Genomic DNA, 12,524 nt, shown 5'->3' on the forward strand with positions numbered 1-12,524 from the left:
GAACTAAATTTTATTGTGCCTACTAGGCACTCGTGTAAATAATTTTACTCTTTCAAACTTTTTGAATACCATTCACTTGTAATTATAGATTTCAAGTTGAGAAAAGACAGGTGAGTGACATAACAAGGATGTAGAGCTAGTAAATGGTCAGGCTGAAAGTTTAACTCAGGTCATCAGACTCCCTCATCGATGCCCTTTGATTACCGTCACGCCTCCTCTGGGGCGGTTGCATTAACTACATGTTGTAGTCCTGGGCTTCCTTCTGTTGGGGTATCTTTCCATTTGTTTGTGTGTCAGAAGTTAATAATTTTTTGAGAGAGGACCTAATAATGCTTTTTTATGAAGGATTCTTACACTGTCCTTTAAGATCTTCCTATATTTTCCCTGTGAAACCATGCAAGGGTTGGCATTGGAATGCTCCTCTACATGTGGCTAACATTAATCATAAAAGCAAAGAGGTAGATGTTTTGCAGTGAGCTGGAAATTTTTATGTTTATCTCACTTCTCATAACATACCCAAAGAGTAAGTATGTTTTCTAGGAAACCAAGGTTCATATGATAGGCCCCTTGTTCAAAGCTGTATCACTCTTAATTCCAAGTTAGAATCAGTGCTCTTTTTTCTTGACTTTTTATCTTTCTGAGTTAAGTTTTCATAGGGGAAAGGGCATAGAATTAAATTTTATTGTGCATACCAAGCACTCATGTATATAATTTTACTTTTTCAAAACATTATGAGACTTACTAATACAAGTGTCAGTACTTGAGCTGTTTGACTATTTGAAATGGAGTCATTTTAAATTGTACATCCTACCTGGCTTAAGAAAGGTCAGGAGGTGTTATTCTCAGAGTTCACACAGAGGTGTGTGCAGGCACTGATGGTCTGTGCATCTGCCCCTGCATACCAGATTCTTCCTTTTCTCCCAAAGGCATTCTTTCTCAAACAGAGGGGCAGCTTGTTCCTTCTCAGAGAAGTCCCCTATCTCATCTTCTAGATGAAAAGTGAGGATGTCTGGTTCTGAATTCCTCTTCTCCACTGAAGGAATGACCCACGGACTTCTGATGACTCAGGGTTTTCTGCAAGGGGAAGGATCAATATAACTTGAAGTCAGTTGTACAAAACTGTTGGACAGCAGAGATTCAGGATGGGTTAGTGATGTGGGTATTGTCAGTGGAGACCTGCATCCGGTACTTGACAGAGTTTAGATGAGTATAATCAGAGAGAGATGAGATCTGTGTGGGTTGAAGGAGTTTTTTTGAGTAGGGAAAAAGATTATTGACAGGAGGGTATTTTAAAAATGTAAAATATCTTTTGAATGTTGTGCTCTCCTTTATTCAGTTTTTCATCAATGGTTTAATATATCTTGCACTCACTCACTGATTGAGCATCACAGTTCATTTCTTAATTGGTGTGTCTGAATTGTCTTCCCAGTTAAGGCTAGGAGCATTCAACAGCAGGGTCATATCTTCTGCTTTTTATCTTAAAAATATTTTCTTTTGCCTACAGAATTTCTCATTCAGAGCCCAGTAAGCTCCTTCCACTTTGGTTAAGGATCTGTAAGTGAATCCAGAGTTACAGTGGTCTCTGTTGAGGAGCTTTTAAGGAAATATTTTGGATACTTCTACCAACTTATTTGGGGCTTCCCAGGTGGCTCAGTGGTAAAGAATCTGCCTGCCAATGCAAAAGATGTGAGTTTGATCCCTGGTTTGGGAATATTCCCTGGAGGAGGAAATGGCAACCCACCCCGGTATTCTTGCCTGGAGAATTCCATGGACAGAGGAGCCTGGAGGACTATAGTGCATTGGGTCCCAAAGAGTCAGACATGACTGAGCAACTGAGCACCAACTTATTTAAAATAGATTTTATGCCTTTTACCGTATTATACAAGTATTACCTGCAAATATAAGATAATTTTGAATAGATCCTAAAATGAATACGTTTTTTTTTTTGCCTATACAGAAAACTATCTTATCTCCACAATATCTTAATGGTCAGAGAAATCATAGTAGTATCAAGTGCTTTTTAAAATATTTAGTTTTAGAATATAACTTTAAAGTTGTAAAACATAACCATTTCATTTTCTTTTCTCCCTAGAGTTCCATTGTAGATGTTGGTTTATAATCATTCTAAAGAAGAACATTGAAATTTGGAAAAAAAAATGTTAGAAACTATAGGTAAGACCTATTTCTCCCTGTTTTAATAATGATTTAAACTCCTTCCATTGGAAATATGTTCTGCATATTAAGATTCTGTCTATAATAACTTGGTTAGTTTTTTTTTTTTTTTTATCCACTATCATTGTACTAGGGCAGTGTGTTTTGATATTTAGATGATTTCATATGAAGTATTATGAAAACACATCATTTATAAGCAAAAGTTAAAAGCATATGAAATGTTCTACCAAATATGGGTTTTAAGAAAGCTTAATGTAAACCCAGTTCTGATTTATGAACTCAGTTCTGGTTAAAGTTTGTTTCTGGATAGTATCAGAAGTGTAACAATATTTTTAATACTGAAGGTCATTGCCTATGTCTTACTTTTACTTTACGCTTGGCAGGTTAAATAGTACTGAGCTTTTAAGTTGGTAAAACTATTATAATAATACCGAACAGGTTGACCAACTTGAGTGACAATTTATGGCAGTTTAATTTCTGCAGTAGATAATTTAGGTTGAAATATCCAACAAATTTTCTACACTTATGTGTTCATCTCCTCCCTGCTCCCACACCCCGCCCCCCCACCCCAGCCCATACACACATACTGTCCTGCTTTTAGATTTAGAGAAGCTGGTTTATAGAACTGGTTTCAGGTATGTCAGGTATGGAACATCCAGTCTATCATGGTCCCTTATCTGACACTGCAGTCTTCACCTTTTCCAGGGAACTCTTTGGGTGTGATTATTGGAAGGTATTGGAAGCTGTCTGTGATGCCTTGATGATCATGGCTGATGCCTTGACACCTGCAGGTTTTGAGGGGTAGTGGGAAGTGGGTGGCAAGAAAGGAGGAGCTGTTTTTGTAATCATGAGAATCATTATTGTTGACTTTTGTTCCTGGTACTATGACCATAAAAAAGAATGCATGGGTGCACATTTCCTGCATCACCTATTTTATACTAAAATCACACAGAGTAAAGACTAATAGTTTACACAGGAAAGTTCCTCATAAGAAAGTGGGCAGCAAAGGGGAAATACAGAATTATTTAAACCATTACCTTATAATCTTCATTTTGTAAGTTATTACTGAGTTGTACACCTTTCAAGAATTGACGTGAGAATTCATACTCGATTTATTTTTTGAGATACCATGGGAAATATGACCTAAAATCGGTTGTTAGGCATACCTTTATTACTGTTTGCTTTTGAGATTCTGCATATGAGTGTTTAACTTTGGCATGAACTCATGGTCAGCATTAGTTAATATTTTAGTTTCTCTATTCCTGTGTAAATCATATTTTTGCTATCAAAAAATGTCTCTAGTGATAGTTCTCACTCTTTTTTATTACTATGATATGGCAAATATATTTTAATAGATATCATTGAGAATCTTTAGGGCATATATCTGAGCACTCTCCAGTATTTTTTAAAAATTGTAGCTTCACTTACATGGAAGGGAGAGAGGGAGTGAGAGTGGGGTTTTGAGAGATGTTTTCCCTGTTACTTGTGACAGCATTTAACTGTCTAGAGCCTTGCATGTTAGATGTTAGGGTTATTAAGGATACACTTATGGAAAATACTAACGTTGGCACCTTTCTACCTTATACAAGGTGATTAATAAATTGTATTCAGTTTTATGCTTATGTACATATGCTATTTAATTTGGAGGAAAGACATTTCAAGCAGTAAAAAATTGTGTTTTTGAAGGAATATGTGTTATTGTAATGTATTTTCAAGTAAATGCAAAAGTATATAATGCTTTGCCTCTTAATACATGAAATTGTTCTATTTTGGATGTCATAATTCATCAGTGACATTATTTACCTCTACTTATTAGTTATATTTCTCATTTTTCTTATGTATACATTTTTAATAAAAAAAGAAATAGCATTTATAAGATCACAGAATGTTTGGTTTTAATTAGTTTTTATAAGAGTTGAAATAGCTGGTATTAGAAGCGTATCAGATATGCATCATCTGAATTTGTTTCCATATTTACCATTAGTTGCGTATACCATGCACTATAACCAGTTGGCTGTTTTTAAACAAACTTTCTTATTAGAGGCTTCAAGGTTTGAAGAATGTATTTAGAGTGACCTGTTTTAGTCCCTTCTTTTTTCCAAGTCAATTTTCAGCTCTCCCAAGAAATAAGCATGGTTTGATGCCTGTCTTTTGAATCCTGTTACTGACTAATGCTGCTCTTTGGTTTAGACAAAAATCGGGCCCTGCAGGCAGCAGAGCGCTTGCAGGCCAAGCTGAGGGAACGTGGGGATGCAGCCAATGAAGACAAACTGAACCTTCTCAAGTCAGTGCTGCAGAGCCCGCTCTTCAGCCAGATTCTGACCCTTCAGACTTCCATACAGCAGCTGAAAGACCAGGTAAGACATGGTGTGTACCCACCTGAGGCCTGGATAGCATGGCACAGAGCTTGTAAAGTCTCCTGTGTTTTCTGAAAGGCTGATTTTTGTATGTGTGAATTAATTGTTAATGAAGTCATTTAAACCTCCAAGTGAGACTTCATATTCACTGTGGCTCCCCACCCTGCCATGCCCTCAGTTATTTTCTTAATGGTTGTGGCTGTATATTGTAAATGATATGACATTGTGTTGAAAGCTGTGGGAAAATGGAAGAATGAGTTCCTGCGGGAGAGGAAGATGATAAAAATATGTTTAGGGTGGATGGTTGTAGCTTGGTTTCCGTCATCACTGTGACTCATGGTTCATGTGATTGTGCTTATTCAAATTCAGACATTCAGCACACTTACAAGATTTCAGATGAGCCTGGATTTGCATGTGTAATCATGTATGCAAGGAAGGGAAATCACCTCTATATTGACAGTAGAAGGAATAATTATATTGTCATCAGTTAGAGGAATTGCAATTCTCACTTCTAAAAAGAGTGTAAGTAGCAATTGCTCCCATGACAGCATCAGATGGTGATAAACATTAGGACTTCTAAATGTAAAACAGTGTTTATTTCTGTAAAAATTATGAGCATTAAAAAGTCCTACCGTTTATATTAAAATTGAAACATAATGCAATGACAGAATGAAAACGGAAGTCAGATGGTCACTGAGCTTACTTAATGCAATCACCATTTCTCAGGTTTTTAAAAAATAGTTTTTAAATGGTTGTTATCCTCACAAGGTTTGAAGTTAATCTAATTATGTCTTCAGCCCAAGTTAATTATCATTCTGATGTTTTTAGCATTAATCTAATGGTTATGGATGACTGGCTAGCCAATATTTTGCCTTAAAAGTTTAACATGAAACCTGAAGACTAGTTTCATAATTCAGTTGAAGAACAGCTTCAATTAACAACAACAAAACCCCCCAAATCTGCCAAATGGAAAAAAGAACAATAGTAGCAATAGAGAAGGAATTTGTTAAATGTCATATAACTTCTTAATCTAGTTATTTTAGTGCCCTCCCCCAAATTAAGTACATAGATCAAGAAGAATCTTTAAAAATATTTCCCTCAAGTGAATTTGTACCTAATGATTTTAAAAGTTATGATCATGAATTATGAAAAAGAGGTGGCTTCATTATATGTAATTGTGTTTTTTTCCTTTGTAAATTATTGAAAAAATTGGTTTCAGGTACTCATTTTCAGAATGGGTTGGCATTCTTTTGGAGAAACCAGTATTATGGATATTAGTATAATTATGGTATAGAAAATTACCTGGTTTTTAAACAATGTGAAGATGTTTTACAGATATCTTCTCCCCTTATTGTATTATGTGGAAATATGACTCGAATGAGAGGGAAAGTTGAAAGAAAAATTACTAGTGATTATGGTAGGAAATGCTGTTGGTCCAGTGAGGCAGCTGTCAAAATGTCCCTGCTGTCTAGTCTGATGTGAGGGGAATAGCTTTTGTACTTACCAGGTCTGCTGAAAGGAAGGGAGAAAAAGGACTGCTTGTTGTTGAGCTCGTTTTACCCTTTCCAAATGGAACTAGGATATGGGATCTAAAACTATTTGGGTCCCAGGTAATTCAACTTAAACTTCTTTGGAAATTATTGAGGATAATATTATGGAGCCCCGTAGTCTAGGGCTACAGACAGGGTGATCTCATTTTATTAATGACAAATGTTATTATACAGTTGACCCTTGAATAACCTGGATGTGAACTGTACAAACTTGTATTTTCTCTTCCTTATGATGTTTTTATTAACATTTTCTTTTCTCTAGTTTCCTTTATTATAAGAATATGGTATATAATATATATAACATACAAAATATGTGTTAATTGACTATGTTATAGGTAAGACTTTAGTCAGCAGTAGGCTATTAGTAATTAACTTTTGGAGGAGTCAAAGCTATAATACTTGGATTTTTGACTGCATCATAATTGATGTCTCTCCCCACTCCTCACCCCTGTGTTGTGCAGGGGTCAACTGTATTTCAAGACTGTGATGTTCGTGAATTATGTAGGTGTGTTTGATGTGACTTTCCTGTTTTTGGCTCATTGGTCTCCTCTTCAAATACTGAAAGGGACTGTGGAAACCATCTGTTCATCCCCTGCTGATTATAGCAGATTAGTTTAGAGAGTGGAGCCAGGAGTGGAACTTGGACTTCTTGGCCCCCAAGGTACAGACCTTTCCCTCATTTGACCCTGAAGCTTATCTCATCTCCCCCAGACCAAGGTTAACAGTGCCTAGATGCCACGAGTTTACTGTCCATTGAAACCATAGATAATGTCCTGCAGTTTTTGTACTCTTCACTTTACTCTCCATTCTTTACCAGTTCAAAATCATTTGTTAATTTTTTTCCCTTGCCAGACTAGAGAAAATTTTCAAAAGCTTATATAATATTTTCTGTTTTAAAGTTAAACTTACATATTCTAAGTGTCATCATGTTAGATTTAAATTTTCTACATCATTTACCAACTGCTAATTTATTACTGTTTGTAATTTAATATTTAAGTAGTGCATCTAAGGAGTGAACTTTGTGCTTTTAATCCAGTAGCTATACAAATCTGATGAATGGCCAGCTTTTATTTATTATCTTTCATCTAAATTACATTTTCAAGTATTTAATTTTATATGCATGATAGGAGCAAGTTACTGTCTCTGTCTCTTTTAGTATTACTGGAAAGTTTGACCCCTTTAATTATTCTCTGCCATCATTTTGCCTTTTAAAAGCAAAGGGAGTGAATAATTGAAAAGCCCAAGGTATATTCACCATATGGAGAACATGATCATACTGTTGTATTAATGACAGATGCTAACATGCCTTGTTGAATTAAACCTACTATTTTTTTCCCCTCGGATCCTTTTCACTACTTCTTTTCAATAATGTTTAATTTTTCCAATTTGCTTCTTCAGTATTAAGACAGCCTTTAGAAATCAAACTGTTTCCCTTTGGCAAATTAAACACTTGACAGGTGTGTAACTGAGGGCAAAAAAGCCATGCCCTGAAGGGATGTGCTATTTAAATATTGTCAAAAATACTAACAGGTCTGAGAGTATAATTCATGCCTCTGTTTAGCTCTGCCGCATTGTGTATTGTTCTAACCACCAGCTAAAAGGATGTGTGCTATTAAACCTGAATAATCTCTAGTAGCTCCAGTTCATTTCCTATTGCATGAGTCCTGTTTAAGTGAGGGGGGTGGATAACTGTGACTCTGTGTCAATGATCTGTCAAATGCAAATTCTCAAGTAGTGTCCTCACTGTCACCTAGTCAGCCAGGCTAATAACTGCAGGGCTTCATGCATATTCATGACAAAAATCCAACTCTTGTGGAGGAAATAAACACGTTAGCAATTTAATAACAGAAACTTGTCAGACGAGAGGATATTGGATTAGCATATTTATTCTGTGACGTTTGTCCAGCCCAATATAGGTGGATTCTACTTTCATGATTAATTAATTGCCTTGCCTTCTGAATTGACTAAGGGTACTAAGTTAAATGTCTTTTTATCTTGAGTTATTTGTAGGAAAACTATGACTTAAAATTATTAACTTTATTAGAAAGGACTGATACGTAAAATTGTCATTGCTGAGATTTTTTAAAATTATGGTTACAGAGACCAATTCTAACATTGAAGAAATGATGTGGATATCAGGCTTACAAAAGCTGCTGATCTGGAAAATTCGCCTTGGGGCACAGTATTCTGGAGGTTTCTCCTTGTCAGGGATTTCCAGCCTTTTTGGAGTATGGCACTTCTTATTTTGTTGTTGTTTGATTTCCAGGATCCTGCTTTGTTCACCTTTCTCACAGGGAAGTGTTGGCTTACCTATATATCATCTAGATGCATATGTATATATACACAAAATTAAGACAGATTTTTCTAGGTTTTTCTTTGGAAATTTTATGAAATTTTATGAAATCTCTTGGAATTATTGGAGAGACGTTGATTTAACATAGAACCAGTATTGGAAATTACTGTTCAGTGTGGATTAGAGTAATTCAGTCCTTTTTCATTTTTATTCTCGAAAAATATGGTCTTCACGGTATAAAAGTCATGGTTTTATATTTCTGTGTTTCTAAGTTTTATCTGTTCACATTCCGAAAAAAATCTGGGACAACTCCTGAGGGCAAAACATCCTAATAGATGATTCAAAGGTAAATCTAAATAAAGATCAAATAAAAATGTTAGAGAAATAGATATACCAAGAATCTTGGGTGGCTAAAATTTGAGTATATAATTTAATTCTCATTTCCCAGGACAAAGGCAAAAAAGAACCAGATGATTGTATGTTGCTCAATATGAGACATCATTCAATAAACCAAATTTCCCCTTGGCAATGGGAAGGTTATGGGAGCTCATGGGTTTTTTTTTTTTTTAATAGAAAGCTCATAATCATTTAGTAATAAACCTTTATTGAACACTTAAAATAAGTAAAAATGCAATGAATAAGTAAGATGGAGATTCTGCCTATCTAGAGGGAAAGAACATATATAGTCTTATGTCATTAAATAGAAAAATAAGCTAAGTGGTATAAAAGGAAGAGGAAGAAATTACTAACTTTGACTAGAGGAAAACTTCACATTGGAGGTGACATTGAAGACAGGTTTTGAAAAATGAGTAGGGTTTTCTGTAGAGATAGAGGGAATTATTTCAGGTAATGGGAAGAGTGTTTACAAATGTAGAGCTATTCTCAGTTCAGGGTCATTTTACACTTTCTCTCCAGGGGACACTGAACAGTGTCTGGAGACACTTTAGATGGTCACAGCTAGTGGGATGGAGGGGCGGGACAGTGCTAGGGGCATGTAATGTATGGAGTCCAGGGATGCTGCTCACATCCTCAATACAGAGGACAGCCCCTCAAACAGGGAATTGCTGGGTTTAGAGAGTCTTCAGTGCTGAGGCTGACAAATCCCGACAGAGAGTCATGGATATACCTGTGTTATCAGAGCAGTAGCATATGGGAGGCTATGGATAGAAGAGGAAACTTTGGAGCCAGACTATGAAGGCTTTAGTAAGGTTTTCTGTTTTATTCTTTGTGTTTTTTTTTTAATCATCATTGCTCTTTTGCATTCAGCTTTCCATATCAATTTTTTGGTAACAAGTTGAAGTTGTATCAACTTTTATCTCTTAACTATGCTATTTAATACAATATTTTAACAATTATTTATTTTTATTTCTGCACATTTTAAAGACTCTAGTAAAAAACATACAACATAAAATGAAGGTAAAGGTTTTAATGACATTTTGATGGATAAGACCCTCACATATAATTGTAAAATACTTGAATCATTCTTCAAAGGGCTGTTTCTTTCATCTTTTGAAGTCTGAAATACACTAAGGATACACACTAATTTAGTAATGGCTTTTCTGCTAAAGCATGCATGAGATAATGTACCCTATGTATATTTTTCTGATCCTCTATCTTAAAACAAAAACACACTTTATAGAACCTAGAGAAGCAGGCAGTCAGTGTGTTAGTTGCTCAGTTGTATCCGATTCTCCACCACCCCCATGGACTGTAGCCCGCCAGTCTCCTCTGACCATGGCATTCTCCAGGCAAGAATACTGGAGTAGGTTGCCATTCCCATCTCCAGGGGATCTTCCTGATCTAGGGATCGAACCTGGGTCCTGCACGGCAGGCAGATTCTTTACTGTCTGAACCATCAGGCACGGACAGTAAACTTCAGAAGGTACTTTCAAATACCTGACATCAGCAGAGGGTATTAGATGGAACATCACCATGCTGGGGCCTGCCCAAAGAGCCGCTCTTCTGTATTTGTAGGACTGATAAATCAAGTTCATGGCCAAAGTGTTGAGGTATGCTGCTTTTAAGCAGTAATATCAGCACCTCTGATGCTTTCTTACATTTATGATTTTTAGATTGGTGAAAAGTTGAAGATTTTGATAATTGAGCACTTGATTGCTCTGTTTTGACGTAGGTAATTAATAAACCCCCACTATTTTGTCTAATTCTTGTCTCAAAGAGCAGAAATGCCTGTGTTTCCTCAGCCTGATTTATTACCTATATAAAAGATGAAAACGTAACCCTGTGTCGATGGTTTCTAATTTGAGACTGAAATGAAGATGATTCATCTGTAAGCTTGCTGTCAGGAAAAGGGAAATGACTACTGTCTCCCAAGAATTCTTAGGTTAAATTATGACTTGGTGTGAAGGGAGGGGAATGGAGAGAAAGAATATATGCCTCAACCCATTAACAAGAATTATCTAGAAGTCAGATAGAATTCTTCCCAGTTGATGTTGCCTGCGAAAATGAAAAAATATTTTTCTTACCCTTAAAATGGTTGTACTTTTATGATCGAGCATTACAGCAGCCTAACAGGAAAGTGTCTGTTAGACTTCAATGTACATTATCTAGGAGAAGTTACGAGAGGAGTTGAGTCTCATGTTTTTGCATTTACCATAAAGTTTATTTACTGTCAGAATTTCAAATACTTTATTTTTGGTACAATAACAGCTTTTAAATGTTTGTTCCTTTAACTAAAAGTTTGTAAATATAGAGCCTTTGAAGGGACTAAAATTCTTGTTTTATCCTGGGCAAGAAGGCAATGTTCAAGCTTTTTATACAGTGCTGGATTAAAATGCAACACCATCTTGCCATTGAGTATGCATGTGTGTCTAAAACAGCAAATGGTGCTAATTGTATGGTGTTTTTGTGACAAAGTTAAATGGTCTTTGGAGAAGAGGGAAAAAAATAAGAAATTTACTGAGTATAATCTAAATCGGTTTTTTAACCCACGAATTTAGAACAATAGAGGTTGATTTGCATTTGAAGTATGGCAACAGTAAGAACAATTCCTTTTAGGAAGCTCTTGTGTGCTATGGACTCTGTCTCATTTATTCAGGCCTCAGCTTTTTGAGGTGGGGTTTCTCCCCACTTTGTCCAGTGAGGAAATTGGGGCTAAGAGAGATTTTATCTGGACCATACAGTTATTCATTGATAGATTTAGGGGAAGAATCTAGGTCTGTGTGACCCTGAAGCCAATGCTTTTTTTTTTTCCCTTCTAATTTGCACTTTTTCTAAATCCTTAGTTCTATAACATAAAGGAAAAATAAGTTTAAAAAAAACAGTTAATATAAATCTTTTGTAAATTCACATGTATTAAGATTTGCTGTTTCCCTCGAAGTATCCCTCCTAAATTTTAATCAGAAATCCTTTTAAATATAAACCAGAAGTTTCATTCTGCTTTTATTTATAATTAGGCTAACTTTTAAAGTAAATGGACTGGGTAGAGTAATAGTAAGATGGAGAGGCAGCATGGTAAAGTAACATCAGTCTTCATGTGCCCATTTCCATATATTTATACTTGTCTAGAGGGTTTTATTTTTATTTTTCTCTAAGCAGACTGTGAGCAGTGAATCAATTTTGTCTTCTAGAAATGTGGGACTGGTAGAAAAAACACTGCAAACATTCTAACATGTCATTTGTCTAAATTTTTAATTTCTAAAATCTGTGGTGACATTTGAAATAAAGTTAATTTTTATACCTTTGCCCCTTTAATGTAGAAAATTCCAGCATACTTTGATAAGAATATTATTTTTGGTCAAGCTACATCCTTTACAGTCTTTTCCTTTGGAAATTTTGTTAAGAAAGCACAGAAGTGTTGAGATTTAAATAAAGGAAAGACATTCTGTAAATACACATCAACACACATGCCTAGACTAGTGTTGTATATGCTGCGCGCCACTGCGCCATTTGTTCTTAACAAGCATGAAAAGGGGCTGTAGAATTCATTTGTTTGGAGGTTTGTTTGGAGTCCATTTCCCACTTTTGGAATAAAATCCATGACGCATTCATCTTTGAATACCTCATCCCTAACATGACACTTAACTCAGACTCAGTAAACAATTTCTTAATGAATGATTACATGAGTGTTCTTGAATATTCAGAACTGTTGTGCATTAATAATTTGTCTTTCCTTGTTAGAGAACTAGTTTTTAA

The 12,524-nt window shown here is 35.6% G+C and overlaps 1 protein-coding gene across 8 annotated transcripts in view; it reads left to right on the top strand.

Annotated features, from left to right (window-relative positions):
* MPDZ (multiple PDZ domain crumbs cell polarity complex component) overlaps positions 1-12,524 on the top strand; it is a 162,177-nt gene that overhangs the window by 22,756 nt on the left and 126,897 nt on the right. For 7 of the 8 annotated variants that reach the window (XM_061132568.1, XM_061132565.1, XM_061132561.1 and 4 more), the window contains exons 2-3: positions 2,093-2,172; positions 4,363-4,529. In XM_061132568.1, the coding sequence (XP_060988551.1) occupies positions 2,157-2,172; positions 4,363-4,529 (183 nt within the window). In that variant the 5' untranslated portion in view covers positions 2,093-2,156. Of the gene's footprint in view, positions 1-1,399; positions 1,687-2,092; positions 2,173-4,362; positions 4,530-12,524 lie in introns of those variants that run through there. The other variant, XM_061132562.1, reaches the window with a different exon arrangement.

The sequence above is a fragment of the Dama dama genome, chromosome 29, assembly GCF_033118175.1.
Source record: "Dama dama isolate Ldn47 chromosome 29, ASM3311817v1, whole genome shotgun sequence".
NCBI classification, from domain to species: Eukaryota; Metazoa; Chordata; class Mammalia; order Artiodactyla; family Cervidae; genus Dama; species Dama dama.